This window comes from Pleurodeles waltl, chromosome 5, assembly GCF_031143425.1.
Source record: "Pleurodeles waltl isolate 20211129_DDA chromosome 5, aPleWal1.hap1.20221129, whole genome shotgun sequence".
In the NCBI taxonomy this organism is placed as follows: domain Eukaryota; kingdom Metazoa; phylum Chordata; class Amphibia; order Caudata; family Salamandridae; genus Pleurodeles; species Pleurodeles waltl.
In genome coordinates this window covers 1254263331-1254283350 of record NC_090444.1, presented here as the reverse complement: position 1 = coordinate 1254283350, position 20020 = coordinate 1254263331, and the positions used below count along the sequence as shown (strand labels likewise).

The window sequence follows — 20020 nt, the reverse complement described above, 5'->3', positions numbered from 1 at the left end:
ATAGATAAATATTGGCTATTTTTCTAAAACTGGTGTGGTGTCCTTTTGTAGTGTTTTCACTTATTACTTTGTGTTATGTGCAAATGCTTTACACATTGCTTCTGAGATTGCTTCTGAGATAAGCCTTGACTGCTCGTGCCAAGCTACCAAAGGGGTGAGCAGGGGTTATCTGAGCGGGTATCTCCCTTATCCTGACTAGAGTGAGGGTCCTTACTTGGACAGGGTGCAAACCGACTGCCATATAGAGGACCCCATTTCTAACAAGATGTAATTCCATTACTGAAGGATGCCTACTTGAACATTCCAATTCATCCTTCACACTGCAAATATCTAAGGTTTGTAGTGACAGGACAACATTATCAGTTCAAGGTTCCAACTTTCTGGGTTACAGCCACTCCCAGGGTATTCACCAAGTATCTAGCAATAGTTGCAGCACATCTGGGAAGGCTAACAGATACACATATATACTTACTTGGACGTTTGGCTAATCAAATCCACCACTTTAAGCCAATGTCAGTCTCACACTCAAATAACAATAAACCTTCTTCACAAATTAAGGTTAACAATAAACAACCTAAAACCACACCTACAGCCTTGTCAGATTCAACCGTATCTAGGGGCTATACTCAGCACACAACTGGGGCTCGCTTACCCCAGTCCAACACATGTTAATTTTGGGCAAACAATCTCTCAAATACAGGTCAATCAAATATGCATAATCAAAACATTGATGCGACTCCTATGTATGATGGCATCTTGCATTGCCATTGTCTCTCATGCCAGACTACATATGTGTCCCCTACAACAATGTGTCTCCCACCAACTGTCGCAAGCTCGGGGTCATTTTCAGGATCTAGTGTTGGTAGATCATACAGCTTACATCTCTCTGCTATGGTGTAATTCTACAAACCTACTCAAAGGACTGCCTTTCCAAGGCCCGATTCCCTAAACAGTTCTGACCTGGGATGCGTCCATTACAGGATGGGGGCTCATCGCAACAATCTCACAGTGCGGGGATTATGGGACCTCAGCCCCCAGACCAGACACATCAATGTTTTGGAACTTCAGGCAGTCTTTCTAGCCCTGAAAGCTTTTCTGCCTCACTTAATGCACAAATCTGTTTTAATTTGCATGAAGAACATGACTGCAATATATTATCTATAAAAATGGGGGTGGGGCGGTGGGTACAAGCTCTCTACAGTTGTCTCCGCTAGCACAGACAAGCTGGAGGTGGACTCATCATCACCACATCCATCTCCTGGCAGGATATCTCCCAGGGACAGGCAACAAATTAGCAGACCTGCTTAGCAGGATGAATCAACACGTCCACAAATGTGAACTCCACTTATTAGTCCTTCAGAAGTATTTAAAAAAATGGGGGACACCTTACATAGACCTATTAGCCACAGCAGAAAACTCAAAATGCCAAACCTTCGTTCCCAGGTACCCACACCCTCACTCCAAAGGGAATGCCCTATGGATCAACTGGTCAGGAATATTTGCTTACGCTTTCCACTGCTTCCACTCATTCCATTCCTGGTGTGCAAACTCGGACAAACCTTTTAAAATGATCCTGGTAGCACCCATATGGACTCACCAGCCTTGGTTTACAACTCAACTGGATTTCTCCCTAGTACCTCACAAGAGCCTCCCCACTAGACCGGATCTTTTCACGCAAAATCTGCAACAGATAAGACATCTGGATCCTGAATCACTCAACTTTGCGATATGGGTCCTGAAGTCATAGAATTCAGTTACCTTCAGTTACCTGCAGAGTGTATGGACATTTTAAACAGGCACGTATACCAACTAGAGCCTGTTATGCAGCAAAATGGAAATGTTTTGTAGGTTATTCTCAATCTAAACACGTTGATCCACTAACACATCAGTGCAAGATATTCTTTATTCGCTTCACCTGCAAAAAGCAAACCTGGCTTACACATAATTTCGGTTACACCTAGCTGCAATTGCAGCCTATTTACAAAACATACTTCATTATTCAAAATACCAGTCATTAAAGCCTTCATGGAAGACTTTAAGAGTAATCCCACCCAAGCTACCCCCAGTGCCTGCCTGGAGCTTAATTTCTTACCCTTTAGGCTAATTGGCTGTTTGTTTGAACCTCTTCACTCGTGTCCTTTATAATTCCTTTGTTACAAAGTAGCTTTTTTAGTTGCATTTACATCACTAAAATGTTTTAGTTAGCTACAGGCCTCAAAGTTAGGAGATTCTTTCGGATACATAAGGACAAACTAGTCCTTCGTTCAAACCCTAACTTTCTTCTAAAAGTTGTCTCACAGGTCCACCTTAATCAAACTATTGAATTGCCTGTCTTCCTTCCACAACCGGTCTCTGTGGGAGAAAGAGCACACATTAGATGTTAAAAGAGCTCTCATGTATTACATTGACAGGACAAAAGGGTTCAGGAAAACAAAGCAGCTTTTTTTTTTTTTTTTTTTTTTTTTTTTTAGTACCTAGTAGGGGAAATCCTATTACAAAAATAGCATAGCTAGATGGCTTGTAAAATGTATACAGACATGTTATGCTAAAGCAAAAAGGGAATCAACACTTACTCCAAAAGCACATTTCACAAGAAAAAAAGGCACCAATATGGCATTTTTTGAAAATATTCCTTTAGCTGACATTTGCAAAGCAGCTACCTGTTCTACGCTGCACACATTTACAAAACATTACTGCGTAGATGTACAGGCTTATCAGCAAGCCAATGAAGGGGAAGCTGTCCTAAGAACACTTTCAACTACAACTCCCCCAGCAAGCCGTCACATTTTTTGGGAGGGACTGCTTTACAGTCTATACACAGCATGTGTATCTACAGCCACACATGCCATCAAATGGAAAATGTTACTTACCAGTAGACATCTGTTTGTGGCATGTAGTGCTGTAGATTCACATGCACCCTTCCTTCTCCTAGGAAGCCTGTGGCCATTGCAGTTATTGTATGTAGTTACATATATTTGCATGGTCATACGCTTTTTGTATACCTATCTATACTCTCTCTTGTCTTCCTGCAGAAAACAATCTTTACAAAAACTTGATGCCCATGCGCAGAATCACTGAGAAGGTGTCTGTCGAGCCCGTGACTCAAACACTTCTCAGAGAAAAACAAGCTACAGTACCCAGTGCCCAACACTGAATGGCAGGATAATGCACAGCATATGAATCTACAGCACTACATGCCACAAACAGATGTCTTCCACTGGTAGTAGCATTTTCCTTTTTTTAACTGTGGAAGAACTTGGTTGCACAATTGTTGAATGCAGCTTTACATGCTGACCCCTCTGTTGTGCTAACTCTGCAACCGTGCGGCCAAAGTAGGCCTTCCAAGGTATCAAACAACTTGTGACATTAAGCCCGACCTTATTATAAGGCCAAGATTAATGTAGCAAGTTGCTTGTGCAAGTTCAGTAAAGTTGGCATTTTGCTGCCTTTAGTCCCCTCTGTTCATTCTGGTTGCACAAGGGCTCCTGTTGCCGAGACCGCTTTCTGACCCCCTCACCCCCCAAACCTTGGAGACATGCTAACAGATCCCACAAAAGGATACAATATGGGCCTGCTCTGGAAGTAGTTGTCACCTGTCTTTTGCAGGAAGCCCCACGGGTGTTTGCCGAAAAGGCAAGCTTCAAAGGAGAAGCCAATTTTGAAAGGCAAACGGATAGAACTTGGGAGAAGGGCTGCTCTATTGTTCAGGCAGACAGGCTGGCACTTGGGACAGTAGAGGGAAAAACAGTTATTAAACCATTTTTTCCAGGACACTTTGTCCCATTGATAGCCACAGCCCCAGGTTGGGCTAGGGAGCTCCACATCCCCAGAGAGGGGGCCCTGCCATATTGCATGTGGGCAGAATAGCCTAGATTACCCAGATACCACACTTCATAGGAAGTGGTTATCAGGTGGGAGGGAACCCGGTAGCCCATTGGTTACCAACTACATCCTACTCTTAAGGCACTTTCTGAGCACAAGTAGGGCACCCTGAACTCAGATCTTGACTGGACTGGAAGGAGGACTGAAGTAGAACTGCTCTTCTGCACCATGGAACAGGCAAATGGGCACAGCTCCGGCGTAGGCTGCACCTGCTGACACTGGTGACTGGCAAAAGAGAGGGACTGTGCTTGCAGAGTCCTCAAGGAGAAGTCTCCAGAGCCCAGCCAAACTCAAGAGGCTGCAAGGGTCAGTGAGCTAGCCTCCTGCACAGGGATACAACAGCTGAGAATCCTGCTGGGGCAACTGGTAGCCCAAAGCCCTCAAACCGCTGCTGTGCTGCACCAAGTACCAAGACATGGCATACAAAGTTGCACCTGAGTATGCTGAACCTGGGAGTGTCAACTGAGTGCAGATGGGACCCACCCAGAGGATCAATTATCGGTCCTGTGAGGTTTGGCCTGTGACTGCCATACTAGGTGACCATTAGTCCAGTGGTGACTGGGCTTCTGGTAACCCCAAGTGGACTTTGAGGGACATCAACCCTGTGACTTGTGCCTCACCCCCTTCTGGGACTGAGGGATAGTAGCAGCAAGACCCCCATCGACTGCATTACATTTAAAGTATCCTTGGAGCAACTAAGACATCCTTTCCTATGGAGGCCACTTCCATAGAAAATCTCTTCAGAGGAGTGCATGGAACTGAATGATGACTGCTTCATCTGCTGAGAACTGTTTCTGAGGACCTTGCTGCTCCCCCTGACTGACTCCCTGCTGGAGTTGGTTACCTAAAATGACTCCAATAGGCCACATTACAACTAGCACAATGCTTGTTTGCGGTTGAGTGAAAGCTTTGATTTACTATACCTTATAAATTATATAACTCCAGAACCCACTCGTGAATCTTTTTCGTTGTGGTGTCTAAAAATGCATGAGATGCAATCTATTTTTATAAAATGGTGTCACATTTCTTTGGTGTCTTGTCAAAAAAAAAAAAATTCTTAAGTTGGTTTGATGTTGTTTAAATGCTTTACACTTGTTTCTTTGTTTAAGTAAGCCTTGCTTCTTAGAGCCACAGCTACCCAAGGTTCAGCTGAAGGTTTGGTAAATGAAACCTAAGTGTCCTAAAATGGGTTGGTAAAAGTATTGTAACAAGCATGCCATATTATACACCTCATTTCCTCACAGTCACATTTGCACATTTCCTCCACACGGGAAGGAATATTGGAAGAGCATCTGTCTGCCCTCCTGCAAGAGGTGCATCTTTTCTAAGGGGTACCAGATTTAGAGAGAAGCCTGGGCTGTTATTCACATTGCTTCCCTATTCCCAATACTGAGAGAGGCCTCTGGCTCATCCAGACGATTTTAGACTTGGCCTCTAATGCCTTCCTGTGAATGGACAAATTCAAGATGCCTATGTTGGCTCAAGTTCTATCTGCCCTGCACACAGGGGATTTAATGGAGTCACTGGATTGGCATGTGTTATATTATTTTATGCCGGTCATGGAGTGGCACAGACACCGCCCGCGGTTCAAGGTAGGCCAGTAACATTTTCTGTTTGCAATGCTCCCCTTCACCCGCACCAGTGCCTCTTGAATGTTCACAGAAGTGATGATGGTAGTCGCTGCCCATCTTTGAGGGGGCAGAGATACCAGTTTTCCCCTAACTCGATGACTGGCTGTTGAAGGCAGGCTCGCAACAGTCTGTCAGATGAATTTTGAATGATGATGAACTTCATGACTTTGCTGAGGTTCATGGTCAATGAGACAGTCACTCCTGGCTCCTTCACAATGGTGTGGAATCTGTGTTAGACTTTATTCATTAGAAACACAAGTTACTGTCCTTGGGCACCACTCTTCCTAGTGGATACTGCATTTAACTGTAGATTCCTCAATGCCCTCCAGTCTCCATGTTCTTTGGAGTGGCCTCTTTTTAATATCTGAAAAGGTCCCAAGTTAGGTAATCTGTACTACCAGTTGAAAACGCTTCGCCTCTGTTAATGCAGAAAGAGAGAAGCCAGAAACTGACATCAGCGGCCATGGGTTGCACTTCTATACAGCTCCTTTTCCATTATTTTCAGAGTTGTACAGAGACCGTGCAGAACTGCACAGCTCCAACTAGAAACATACAGGGTCATTGGTAGAGACGTTTTCTATATCCAGTCTGGTGCCAGGAAAGTATTCTGTGGTGAGCAATGTGCAGTTAGAGTATCACCAGAAAGTGTGTTATGGTAGGCAATTAAGTTGTTCATGCTGGCTCTGCCACACTGGTGGTAATCCCTAATCAAAATGCTGGCCTTTGCACAGTGGTGGTAATCACTGGCAAAATCCTAGTCCTGGGACGGTGGAAATGCTGGCTCTGGTACAATGGTGGTAATATCTGATAAATGCTGGCTTGAGCAGAATGCTGATAATTCCGCAGCATGCTAGCACCGGCCCAATACTGGTCATCCATGGCATTTTGTGTACATCTATGGTATGATAGTTCCAAGGCACAAACATAAATTATTTTGTTCATTAAAATGCAGGCAAGCTTCAGAAAAGAATCTTTGCAAGTGGGCATGTGTAACTGGTATGTTAATGTACATGCTTAGCTAGTCTCTCCAACACCCAGGACAGATGTCTTTGCGATTTCCCTGGTTTTGGGGAGAGGGTTGGACATGGGGAAAATATTGTGTTTGTAAATAGTTGTCTTCTTTTTATTAATCTCTTTGTTGTAGTTAAAACCACGTTGGAATTATGGAGATATGCTGCCTTTTTCTTATTGTAGATTGTATAGATGTCATGTTCTTTTCAGATAACCCTTTGATCATCTTTCTTACGTTTTCTATCTTCCTTCTACTTGTTAGGCCCTATCTAGAGCCTTTCGGAATCGTTTTGTGGAACTACATTTTAACGAGCTACCAAGTTCTGAGCTGGAGACGATCCTAAATAAGCGATGCTGCTTACCACCATCCTATTGCAGCAAACTTGTCAATGTGATGTTGGCTCTGCAGGTACATTCATTTATAATTTCTCACAACAGCATATAGCCTGTTCTGCTAAGTGTGTGAGGTGATCTGTGTTTTTGTATTTTTCACTGAAATATGAAACAAAGTGGGGGTAGCACAGCAATGAAAGAGCATTTGGGCCAGTAAATATAAACCCCAACAATATTGGCTGTTGAAAACACCCTTCTTGGTAACTATTAACAGAAATATTGTTGGGAGTGAGGTGGGGGGGAGGAACAGTCACTAATGACAAGCATGATAACAGAACAGATTGTGCATAATTAACTGAACTAATGCCCCACCTCCTTCCACCGGGAAGCTGCATGAAAGGAGCATTGGTCCCAGCCATAAGGTACCTTGATCAGGACAGAACTTGCAAAAAATGTAAATTCAATGTTTTGACTTAGACCTAATTCTCATTACCCTCTGCTTTGATACCCAAGAGGAATGTTGCGGGCACCGCAATTTGTGTGAAGGAATAAACGTCTCCTTAAACCACTTTAAACTTTACTGATGATATGGAAACAGGGAACTCCCAGGATATTCAGTTCTCTCCTTAGCTGAGAAGGCTTTTTTGCGCTACAGTATCTCTCGTGGAGGTCCAGATATAGCAGTCCATAGATGCCACCATAGAACACATACCCTGTTTGATTTTCACTGGCACAGTTGTATAACTCATTTCTGAAGACTGCAGCACCGCCATCACAGGCCCACTGCCTCTCCACTGTCCTCTACTGTGAGTCTGTTAGCTCGCCTAATGAGAGAAGGACACCCATTGTTTTGACAAGTAACCAGTGAGCAGGGCAAGTTTCAAACTCTGCGTACAATCAAACAAGTTTTATTGCTTTTGATGGAAGCCTGCTGTATTCTTCTGCCATCTTGATGCCTTGAGGACACAGGTGATCCAAACAGTTAATAAACCATTAGCATTGGAGGGGAAAAACCCTGCGGTTAGGCAAGGAAGTGGTCAAACATAATGGTGCAGGTCCACGTGTCAGACAAACAAGAAATCCTCATCAGAGTAATAGAGTGAGCAGTGAGCTGTAAATTAAACAAAGTTGCTGTGTCCGACAAATCAGGGAATCGGCTGCGGTAGCCTGCCAGTCTCTAGCACCAAATTTCTTGGAGGGTTTCTGAGACATACAGGGCCTGTAAAAATCTGATACTGAGCTCCGCGTTTCAGTTTAGCATCCATATCAGGTGCAGTATCTCACCTTCTATCCCAGACTACATCTGAAGTATTCGCAAAACAATCCTTTGTTTCAGATTGTTATATATTTCCACATCAGATTGAATTCTTTGCACCTTCTCTGCAAGACGTGAAAACCTTAGTCTTTCACCTGTTGCCTCAGTGAGCATATTCTCTTGTTTGTTTCTCCTGAGACTTTGACACTTTGAACTTTCCTTGAGAGATAACATTTACAGTATTAGTTTAATAACCTGAACAGCCACCTACAGTTTTTCTGTTTTGGTATTGAGGTTAGGATGCATCATCTTCATTGACTGTTTGAATGTGAGGATTCCCTCCCTGCTGATCTTTATGGTTTCCTGTGTCTGCAAAAAATGCTCCTTCCTTCTTTTGCCTGATTTTGTGTGATCAGTCAGAAAAAGCCACTTGGGCTCCAAAATCAGAACAGAGGCTCAGCTTTTTTACGCTTCATCCCGATCGTTGGGTCAAGAAGAATGCTATGTCTGTCTGCTGCCTTGTTTACCTATCTATCTCCATCTCACCTTTTTGCCCCACATACGCCACTCCAAGACCTTCACTGAGAATCCCCAGGCCTGGCTAACTCAGTGAATGGCTTCACTGAAAGCTAAAGTGTTTGGTATGAACCACCTCGTCTCAATAAATCCATACTGATGCCAGTATTGGACTTATTATGACACGCCGAGAGGGCACTTTAGATTTGCCCACCGAAAACTAACTTGTTTTCTAGTGAGCTGGCTGACTGGTATCGACAAGCCTGCCACCACAGACCTGTTTCTGACCCCCTGGAGGTGAGAGCCCGCGCTCTGAGTCCAGAAACAATGCCTGCTTCTGAAGAAGGTTATATCACCTCCTCCTGTTGGATGGCTAATAAATCTACATACCAAGGCCATGTACTTCAAACACCCTGCTGCCTTTGATATGTGATCCCGGGTTCCTTCAGACCTGGGAGATGCCACCCCCTGTCCTTAGGCCCTTTTGGTACTTGGGCAGGCGGGAAATTAGCTGTGCAGGTAGGCGTGTTGCATTACGAAGCTAGTTACACCCTTAAGGTGGGCTGCCTGATGTGCTCCACAATAAAAGGGTTCCGCCATCTTGTTTTCGGTAGAACTAGGGTTTCCGGGATAGGGTTATGCTCGCTATAGGGAACTTTTTTGTTGCTGCAGTACCCACGATTCTTAATCCCAACCCTACACAGATAGACAGACAGAGAGAGAATGTTTGCCTGGTATTTAATGCAACCTTGACTGAAGTGCACTGGGTCCCTGCCAACCAGATCCTCAGTGACGGAGACCCCCCCCCCCCCCAAAAAAAAAATGTACAATTGGCAAAACCTTTAGCACCACCTATAAGTCCCCATTAAATGGTACCCCTGGTAACTAGGGCCTGAGGTGCTAAAGAGGGTCCCTAAGTGCTGCAGCACGAATTGTGCCACCTTAAGCAGACCTTCATCAAATCAAATCATTAACATTTATAAAGCGCGCTCCTCACCCGTGCGGGTCTCAAGGCGCTAGGGGAAAGGGGGGGGTTACTGCTGCTCGAATAGCCAGGTTTTTAGGAGTCTCCGGAAAGCGGAGTGGTCCTGGGTGGCTCTGAGGCTGGTGGGGAGGGAGTTCCAGGTCTTGGCCGCCAGGAAGGAGAAAGATCTCCCACCCGCCGTGGAGCGGCGGATGCGAGGGACGGCAGCGAGACCAAGCACATGACAAGCTGCCATTGCAGTATGCATGTCTTGGTGCAGACCAGAGTTAAAACATGAAATGTCACACACCGTATGTGTCATGTCCCCTAACATTGCATGCAGTATATGTAAGTCAACACCCTTGAAACCTTAAAGTCCTAAGGCAGGGTGCCTTATATTACATCTGAGGACATATCTGCAAGAGCAGATGTGCCCCTGCAATATCTTTGGCAATTCTTAGACATAGTAAATGACCAGGGAAGCCATTTTAAATGCATGTATTGGACACTCGTCAAAATGAGTTCCTCAGTTACATGATGACTTCACTGAAAATAGGGATGTTTGGTATCAAACATCTCGTATTGGTGAACCTACACTGATGCTAGTGTTGGATTTACCAATACATGCACCCAGAGGGCACCTTAGAGGTGCCCCCTGAAAACCTACCAGCATCTGGTGTGCTTGCTGACCGGTCTCTGCCAGCCTTCCACCTGAGACACTGTTTTGACCTCATAGGGTGAGGGCCATTGCCCTCAGAAGACCCAGAATAAAGGCCTGTCCGGGCAGAGGAGGTAACACCCCCTAGCAGGAAGACCTGCTGATTAACCTCTTTGGGCCAGCAAGCTTCAAAGAAGGTGCCTCCTTTGGCATTCAAATCTGGCTTCCCTCACAGGAGAAGAAGCCACCCCACGTCCAGAGCCCACTTGGCAACTGAAAAGGTGGGAAAATAGCTAGTCAGGTGGGCGTGCCACCTCCGGGCTAGTACCACCCCCTAACCTAAAGTGGGCTAAGCTGCGGTGAACACAATTGTTCAGAGGTGGCCATCATTGATATGGCATACTTAAGACTTCTGGTTCAGGGTTATGCCTACTTCCCCCAAGAAGTGGTCATATAGGGGCATAGTGATCCCAAAGGTCAGTAGCCCATTGGCTACTACCATACACACCCCTAACACCTCTAAATTCAGTATTTAGGTGAGCCACTGGAACCAGAGAAGCAGATTGTGATGACCTAAGAAGACCAAAGTCACTGAAGAGCCGCAAAAGCATAAGAGGAGAAAGGTGACCTGGTACCAACCCTTCCAGCCTGTCTGCATCCCTCGTCGAAATCTACACCAAAGTCGACTCGTTCTGCAACTGTCTACAGAAACCTTGGAGGAACGCCTGCCTTTGAGAAAAAAAAAAAAACTCAGGACCTCCTGGGAACATTTGACTTGTTCTCCAGCAAACTAACGGTGGATTCTTGAAGAAAGAAGACATGTGTGGAGAGGGGACAAAGTCCAAGAGTCAGTGACGTCCAGGAGGAGTAGGAGCTACTGCTCACCCAGCTGTAGTTGCAGGATTTGGTCGACAGTGATAAAGAACAGGTCAGCACTGCAGCCCTGGAGCCGGAGAAGAGTTGCTGATGGATGCAGAAGGTATCCCACACTGGAAGGGAAGAAAGATTGCAGACCGGTGTTGTTGCAGGTATTCCACCAACAAGCCTTGGCAAAGGCAAACTCTCTTGTTAGTGGAAAAGTGGTGCTGCCGGGGACCAGCAAGACCCAGGAGGACTCAACCCGGGGGGGGTGGGGGGGGGGGGGGGTAGTGTATGGGGGTGTGAGAAAGTAGCCTCTTTCTAGCCTTGTTACCCCCACTTTTGGCCTGTTTGTGAGTATATGTCAGGGTGTTTTCACTGTCTCACTGGGATCCTGCTAGCCAGAGCCCAGTGCTCATAGTGAAAACCCTATGTTGTCAGTACGTTTGTTATGTGTCACTGGGACCCTGCTAACCAGGACCCCAGTGCTCATAAGGTTGTGGCCTATATGTGTTCCCTGTGTGATGCCTAACTGTCTCACTGAGGCTCTGCTACCCAGAACCTCAGTGGTTATGCTCTCTCTTTACTTAAACATTTGTCACTAACAGGCTAGTGACTAAATTTACCAATTCACATTGGCATACTGGTACACCCATATAATTCCCTAGTATATGGTACTGAGGTGAAGGTTGGGTGCAAAGTTACTTAGTGTGTGGTCACCCTGGCACTAGCCAAGGTGCTCCCCCATCGTTCAGGGCAAATTCCCCGGACTTCGTGAGTGCGGGGACACCATTACACGCGTGCACTGTACATAAATCACTACATATGTACAGCATCACAATGGTAACTCCGAATATGCCCCCGGTCTCTGGCACAGAACCCGGGTACTGCCAAAACTGCCTTTCTGGGGTCTGCACTGCAGCTGCTGCTGCCAACCCCTCAGACAGGTTTCTGCCCTCCTGGGGGGGCAGCCCTGGCCCAGGAAGACAGAACAAAGAACTTCCTCTGAGAGAGGGTGTAACACCCTCTCCCTTTGGAAATAGGTGTGAAGGCTGGGGAGGAGTAGCCTCCCCCAGCCTCTGGAAATGCTTTGATGGGCACATATGGTGGCCATCTCTGCATAAGCCAGTCTACACCGGTTCCGCGATCCCCCACACTTGCTCTGGCGTGAAACTGGACAAAGGAAAGGGGAGTGACCACACCCCTGACCTGCACCTCCCAGGGGAGGTGCCCAGAGCTCCTCCAGTGTGTCCCAGACCTCTGCTATCTTGGAAACAGAGGTGTTTGTGGCACACTGGACTGCTCTGAGTGGCCAGTGCCAGCGGGTGACGTCAGATGCTCCTTCTGATAGGCTCTTACGTCTTTTGGTAGCCAATCCTCCTTCATACGTAGCCAAACCTCCTTTTCTGGCTATTTAGGATCTCTGCTTTGGGGATCTCACCAGATAACGAATGCAAGAGCTCTGCATCTCCCTCTTCACCTTCTGCCAAAGGCTCGACCACTGACTGCTCAGGACGCCTGCAAAACCGCAACAAAGTAGCAAGACGACTACTAGCAACCTTGTATCGCTTCATCCTGCCGGCTTTCTCGACTGTTTCCAGGTGGTGCATGCTCTGGGAGGTAACTCCCTGCACCAGAAGCGCTGAAGAAATCTCCCGTGGGTTGGCAGAATCTTCCCCCTGCAACCGCAGGCAACAAAAGACTGAATCACCTGTCCTCTGGGTCCCCTCTCAGCACGACAAGCTTGGTCCCTGGAACTCAGCAACTCTGTCCAAGTGACTCCCACAGTCCAGTGACACTTCTGTCCAAGTTTGGTGGAGGTAAGTCCTTGCCTCCCCACGCTAGACTGCATTTCTGGCTAACGCGTGAATTGCAGCTGCTCCGGCTCCTGTGCACTCTTCCAGGATTTCCTTCATGCACAGCCAAACCTGGGTCCCCGACACTCTAACCTGCAGTGCACAACCTTCTGAGTTGTCCTCCGGCGTCGTGGGACTCCCTTTTGTGACTTCGGGTTGACTCCGGTTCACTTTTCTTCTAAGTGCCTGTTCAGGTACTCCGGCGGGTGCTGCAAGCTTCTGTGAGGGCTCCCTGACTTGCTGGGCGCCCCCTCTGTCTCCTCATCCAAGTGGCGACATCCTGGTCCCTCCTGGGCCACAGCAGCATCCAAAAACCCTAACCGCGACCCTTGCAGCCAGCAAGGCTTGTTTGCGGTCTTTCTGCGTAGGAATACCTCTGCAAGCTTCTTCACGACGTGGGACATCCATCCTCCAAAGGGGAAGTTCCTAGTCCTCTTCGTTCTTGCAGAACACCAAGCTTCTTCCACCCGGTGGCAGCTTCCTTGCACCCTCAGCTGGCATTTCCTGGGCTCCTGCCCACTCTCGACACTGTCGCGACTCTTGGACTTGGTCCCCTTGTCTTAGAGGTACTCAGGTCCGGAAATCCACTGTTGTTGCATTGGTGTTTGTTCACACAGGAGTCGCAGAAAAAGCCCACGCAGTGCTACAAAAGAGGATCCCACTCACCTGAGAACCACGCAGGAGCCTGTGCTTTGCAGGAAGGAGGGCTGGGGACTAGAGCTAAACGTCGCCTGAATAATTCCTGGAGGAGATGCAAACACGCCTTGGCAGCTGCAAGAGACCCGATGTACGGGGATACTGTCCTGCCTGGGAAGACAAAGGCTTACCTCCACCAAATTTGGACCAAGAGGACTAGTCCGGACCACCACCCGTGATCCAGGATCCTATACCGGTGCGGACTGGCTTATGCACAGAGGGCACCAAATATGCCCTTTAAAGCAAACCATTGGCTTGGGGAGGCTACCCCTCCCAAACCTATCACACCCATTTCCAAAGGAAGAGGGTGTTACCTACCCCTCTCAAAGGAAATCCTTTATTCTGCCTTCCTGGGCTTGATTAGATCAAGCAGTAGGAGGGCAGAAACCTGTCTGAGGGGTGGCAGCAGCTGGGCTGCCCGTAAAACCCTGCAACACTGGTAGTAGCAATACTGGGGTCTTCTAAGGAGCTCCCAGAGTGCATTGAATCATACTTCCAATACTTGCAGTAGTATTGGGGATATGATTCCGACATGTTTGATACCAAACATGCCCCGATACGGAGTTACCCTTATGTAGCTGGACTTAGGTAGTAGCCTATGTCCAGTATATGCGTAAAATGGCGTCCCCGCACTCAAAGTCCAGTAAGATGGATGCAGGGGTGCCCTCACACTCTGGTACCTGCACCCTGCCCTCTGGGCTGAGAGGGTCTACCATAGGGGTGACTTAAAGTGACCTGGAATGAAAACTGGTGCATGCACCCGTTTCACCCAGACTGCAGCGGGAGGGCTGCAGAACCCTTTGCATGGGCTCCCTATGGGTGTCAGAATAACTGCTGCAGCCCATAGGGATCCCCTGGAATACCAATGCCCTAGGTACCTAATTACCATATACCAAGGACTTACTTGGGGGGACCAGTAGGGAAGTAAAAGGTACATTTTACAGGAGAGAGCAAAACTGCTGAGGTCCTGTTTAGCAGAATCTCAGCAGACAGTCAAACAAACTGACAGGCAGAAAATGGGGGTAACCATGCCAAGAAAGAGGTTACTGGTCTACAAGCAGGAACTGGGGATTCCTGAACTGGTGCAAACCGGATTATACACCGAGGGCACTGAATGTTCCCTTCAAAGCAGTTCAGTGATGCTCGGAGGCCACCCCCACCCTTAGACTCCTAATACACAGGGGGGAGGTGGTAACACCTCTCCCTTGCAGGAAATCCCTTGTTCTGCCTTCCTCTGCCGGAGCCAGGCTCACCAGCAGGAGAGCAAAACAGTGTTGGGTCTGCAGCAGTGTGAGCTGGCAGCCGGACCCCGTAAGGCTGCACGGGCAAAATTGGGAGATGAGTGTATTTGCATGATTCCAACATGTTTGATACCAAACATGCCTAGGTGCGGAGAAACCATTATGTAGTTGGACCACCCATATTGACCAGAGTCCACTACATACCTTAAGGGGACTCCCCTGCACTTACAGAGCCCAGGGAATGGAGTCTGGGGTTTGTAGGGGGTACCCTGCTCATGCAAGGGTACCCTCACACTTAAAGACATGAACCCTGACCTTGGGCTGAAGGGCCTACCAGAGGGGTGACTTGCAGTGTCTAATTGCATTAACCAGGATATAAGACAAGCCTTATACCACAACACAATTTGGGCTGTAGTATAGATTCACTAATGGTTACTCCAGATATCTGTGAAGGTGGTTATTTCAAGATCAAACAAGGGAACATGCTAAGAATAGAAGGGCTCCTAGTTTATAGTCTACCTGGCCCCAAGAAGAAATTCCTGGAGAACTGGGCCCAAATTATTGAACTGCTGACCTCCACGAACCACAGTTTAATTCCTGGAGATTGTAACTTTCACTTGGAGTATAGGGAAGATGGTGACACCTTTACTCTCTTGGACTTTGACCTGTTTTGGCTGGAATCAAGTGGTTACCTCAAATACCGATATTGGTGGCCTTACACTGGATGGCATTTACTCAGGAATTTATCACGATAGGGAAGTGCAGGCAGCTGGAATGGACAGATCATAGCTTGAGTGCCTTTGAAGTAAAATACAGGAGATGGAAGGAATCCAAGCAGACTGACACTACTTTTAGTAGAAATTGGTACCACATTGAAAAAGAGGATCTCACTCTAGTTAGACAGATATCAGGGGAAGCTTGAGGGAAGTCTAGGATCGCTAGTGGCAGCTTTTGACTCTTGGGTCAGGGAAACAATCGAAATGGTGGCCCCTTTGAGGGAAATCAAACCTGAGTTTGGGGAAAAAAGCTTCAGCCCCATGGTATACCGAAGAGCTTAAGGTACTCCAGAGGTCATGTAGAAGACAGGAAAGGAAATGGTAATTGACCCTGGACCACTAGAAAGAACAAAACTCTGGGAACTATGCCGAACATACAGAAGCGCTATCAACGTTTCAAGTCATGCTATTATTCCCTGAAAATCAGAAATGCAGGTAATGCCCCGAAAGAGTTGTTTAAAGTAGTAAAGGCCCTAGCAGCCCCTATCTCCAATCAGGAGTTTGAAAACGTGCAGATTTTCTATGATAGTGTAGCCGATTTCCTCAAAGAAAAGATCTTGAAGATATATGCCGAATTCTCAGCCCCCCCCCCCCCCCCCCCCCCCAATCCGGGACTAGGAGAGCAGGTCATTGATTCTAATGGGAAAATAGTTGGGGGCCCAACCCTGGATAAGTGTACACCCTTAACAGCTAACAATCAACTCCCTTTTATCCAGGATTCACTTGGACTCCCCAAATGACCCCTCTCTCTCGCTCTCCCTACCCCCCAAACAAAGTACTGAAATCCATTGCAGTGCCATTAGAGAAGGTATATGCAGAGTACTAGAATCGGGAAACTTATCTGCTACTTGGAAAGAGACTGTTATTATGCCCATATAAAAAAAAAAGCCAGGCGGCGTTCCAGGAGACTTTAAAAATGTACGTCAGTTTGCTCTCCTACCGATGTTGGCTAAAATTTTAGAAAAACACATCAATTAAGTAATCGCCACCTTTCGGTTGGAACATAATCAATTGGATATCTTCCAACACGGATTCCGGAAGCATCATAGTACAGAGTCCACCTTACTTGTCACCACAGATATCATAAGACAACAGGTGGATCAGGGGGGTGCTATTCTAATCCTGCTGAATCTGTTGGCTGCATTTGACACTATCTCGCCACAGATATTGACACACCACTTAAACCAGGCAGGCTTGAGGGGCTCAGCTCTGAGCATTTTGGAAGCTTTTCTTCAAGAGAGAACATTCAGTCAAGTGCGGAGACTTGTGCTCAGCTCCGTTCCACCTCCGCTGTGGGGTTCCCCAGGTGTCATCTTTAAGCCCGACCCTTTTTAATTTGTATGTTGCTCCTCTGTCTAAACTGGTTCAATCATTTGGCTTCCAGGTGTACTCATATGCTGATGACACCCAAGTAATTACCTTTCAAGACCAGGTTCACATTACAGCCGACAGGTTTCAAACCTGCATTAGAAAAGTCAGTAAGTGGATGAATGGTGACAAAACAGTTCACCCACTTAAAGTTATTATTTTCGGTGCAAATACCATTATTTGGAATCTAAACTGGTGGCCCGGGACATGTGGGACCTTACCTACACCCAGTTAGAAATCTGACTTATTTGTGATTCAACTTTAACTTTTGATGCCCAGGTACTTAAAGTTACTACCACATGTTTATGGCTACTTAAAATTTTAAAGAAAGTCCTGCCATTTATTCTACAGGAACTTACAGTGATGGTAACTCTGGCCCTTGTTGTGTCCAGAATGGACTACTGTAATGCCCTATACCCTATTATTAGTCACTATCCCAGAACAAGCTTCAGCTTGTTCAGAATTCAGCTGCCAGACTGGAACTCGGGGTATCCAGGTTCTCTTCCACTAAGGAGGGCATGAGGGAGCTACACTGGCTTCCAATTGAGAAATGAATTACCTTTAAGACGCTGTGATTGGCGCATAAGCTCTTCATTCTCAGGATATTTATTAACTGAAATCAATTGGTATACTTCTGGCCGCTCATTGAGATCATTAGATCTCAAGATGATGCGGACCCCGAAGAGCAAAAAAGTAAAATGAGGAGATGCTAAGTTATGGAACTTTCTCCCAGTTGAAATTAGAGGAATCTCATCCCTGCTTCCATTTTGGAAGCAACACAAGACCTGGTTATTTTCTCTCTAGATCCTGGAATAGGTCCGGCCTCTTCTTACCTGCTTAACGCTTTGATACCACTGGTCTGAATGCGCTCTATAAGAAACACAAATTCAATACAATATCTGTGGTGAAAGGGTGCATGCTCCAATTTCACGCAGTTGCAATGGCAGACCTGCAGATAGTTTGCATGGGCTCCCATGCGAGCCACAACACGTGCTGCAACCCATGTGGGACAATGCCCTAGGTAACGAGGTACTATATAATTAGGTACTCACATAGAGGTGCCACCGGTATGCCAATTGTCATAGTAAATGTTTTTACCAGCAACCAAATTGAGAGGAGAGAGCACAAGCACTGGGGTCCTGGTTAGCAGGATCCCAGTGAACTAGAATCTAAACACACTGATTTCTGGCAAAAGTCGGGGTAACTATGCTAGAAAGATGGTACTTTACTACAAGCAGGAACCAAGTGCTCCTCTGTCACAGTTGGATCAATCAACAGGCAAAAGGTTGAGGGGCTACTGCAACTAAAGCCCAGTCTCAACATATACATACTTATGTATGTTTGTCTGCATAAATCATATATACAGATGTGTATACATATAGGTAAAAGAGTCATTTTAAATTTAATTTTGTATTTGAATTTCCTTTTGACAGTCCCATCGCAGAGGTTCCACAGTTTTTGCCGGAAAGTATGGCTTTATCACCCTCCGTGATTTGTTTCGATGGGCAGAAAGGTATCGATTAGCAGAGCAGCTTGAGAAGGACTATGACTGGCTCCAACATTTGGCTGATGATGGTATGATCTGTTAGTTCTGCACAGCAAACGTTTATGACTGTCATGCATGATATTTTGGGAATGTATTGCTGACGCTTGCTAGTGACACTGGCTACATAATTATTTTGAAATGCAAACTATTCAGTTTGAAGAGGATTCCCTTGTTAAAGATGCAAGTTAGTCTTAACCAAAGCTTCGTTTGACATTGCATCCATCTTGAATGGTTAATATCACCTGCTGCACATCACACACTAGAGAACTTAACATTTGAACCGCATTATTTTAGCACAGAGAAAGAGACTGGTACTGGAGAATTGTTGGTAATATCCAATGAGCAGTAGTCTCTCTACTTCCTGCCACCTAGACTGGTAAAGTGGTTAAAGATGAATTTTGCCATGGCCTGAGAACTTGACTCAAAGCATGCATTGTATATGAGGTTAAATCGTCTTAAGCTTCATATTGGAGGAAGAAAGCCACTCTTCACACGTGAGCTGTTAAAATTCGTTGTTAGTTATCTTCAACATTTGGGCACAACTCCTACTTCTTTCCTGACTGTTCATGACATGTTAAGCTCCCTATTCAAGGGCCTATTCTCTTGGACGAGGAAGACAGACGTTACTGTATAGCAAGCTAGTACTGCACATAATTTTCAGTTTGTCGATTCGCACTCGTCCTTTACACATTCACAAAATCAAATGTGTGCCGTTGTTTATGGCTGTAGTAGTTTTGAAGTAGTATTTTTAACACATCTGCTGTTCTCAGGTTTCATGCTCCTTGCTGGCAGAGTGAGGAAACCAGAAGAAGAGGTCATCATTCATAGAGTCATCGAAAAACACTTTAAAAGGAAGATTAACCCGCAAGCTCTCTTTTCTGATGACACTTTTAAGAGAGAATTAGGTGAGTTTCCCAGTATTCTCGTCTTTGTTTGTAATTCTCATTGGCTGTTAGTGTTCAATAGGGCAAACCATCTTTATTAACCTATTTTCTTCACTTTGTTTCAGGCACCCTCTTTTCTGCTCCTTCTGGTGTCATGGAGAATGAATTTTCCCATATCGTATGGACTGGAGGAATGCGAAGATTGGCAGTTCTGGTGGGAAGAGCTCTGAAGTTTGGCGAGCCAATACTTCTAGTGGGAGATACTGGGTATGTGCTTTTTGTTTGTCTTAAATCAAGTCACAAAAATACAGTTAAGAGATGCGGTTTTATATACCATATAATCGATTGATAGCTTATGATGCTGAGATAGTCATGCATGTGAGCTGTTCCATAATCTGAGTTTAAAAATCTGTTGTGGCTCCGAGTTTATGCACATCCATGAACATATATCGAAGGGTAGTTATCAACTTCCTCTTACTCTTCCCCACCCTGTAAAAAGTCGAGCTTATTACCAACAAGGCAGGAATAAAATGTTCCAGGGTGAG

At 46.1% G+C, this 20020-nt stretch overlaps 1 protein-coding gene across 1 annotated transcript in view; it reads left to right on the top strand.

The window, feature by feature from the left end:
• The window catches only part of MDN1 (midasin AAA ATPase 1), a 1740009-nt gene that overhangs the window by 533339 nt on the left and 1186650 nt on the right, over positions 1–20020 (top strand). Inside the window, exons 26-29 of the mRNA XM_069235499.1 lie at positions 6787–6933; positions 18479–18620; positions 19362–19496; positions 19601–19742. Of these exons, the coding sequence (XP_069091600.1) occupies positions 6787–6933; positions 18479–18620; positions 19362–19496; positions 19601–19742 (566 nt within the window). The remainder of the gene's footprint in view (positions 1–6786; positions 6934–18478; positions 18621–19361; positions 19497–19600; positions 19743–20020) is intronic.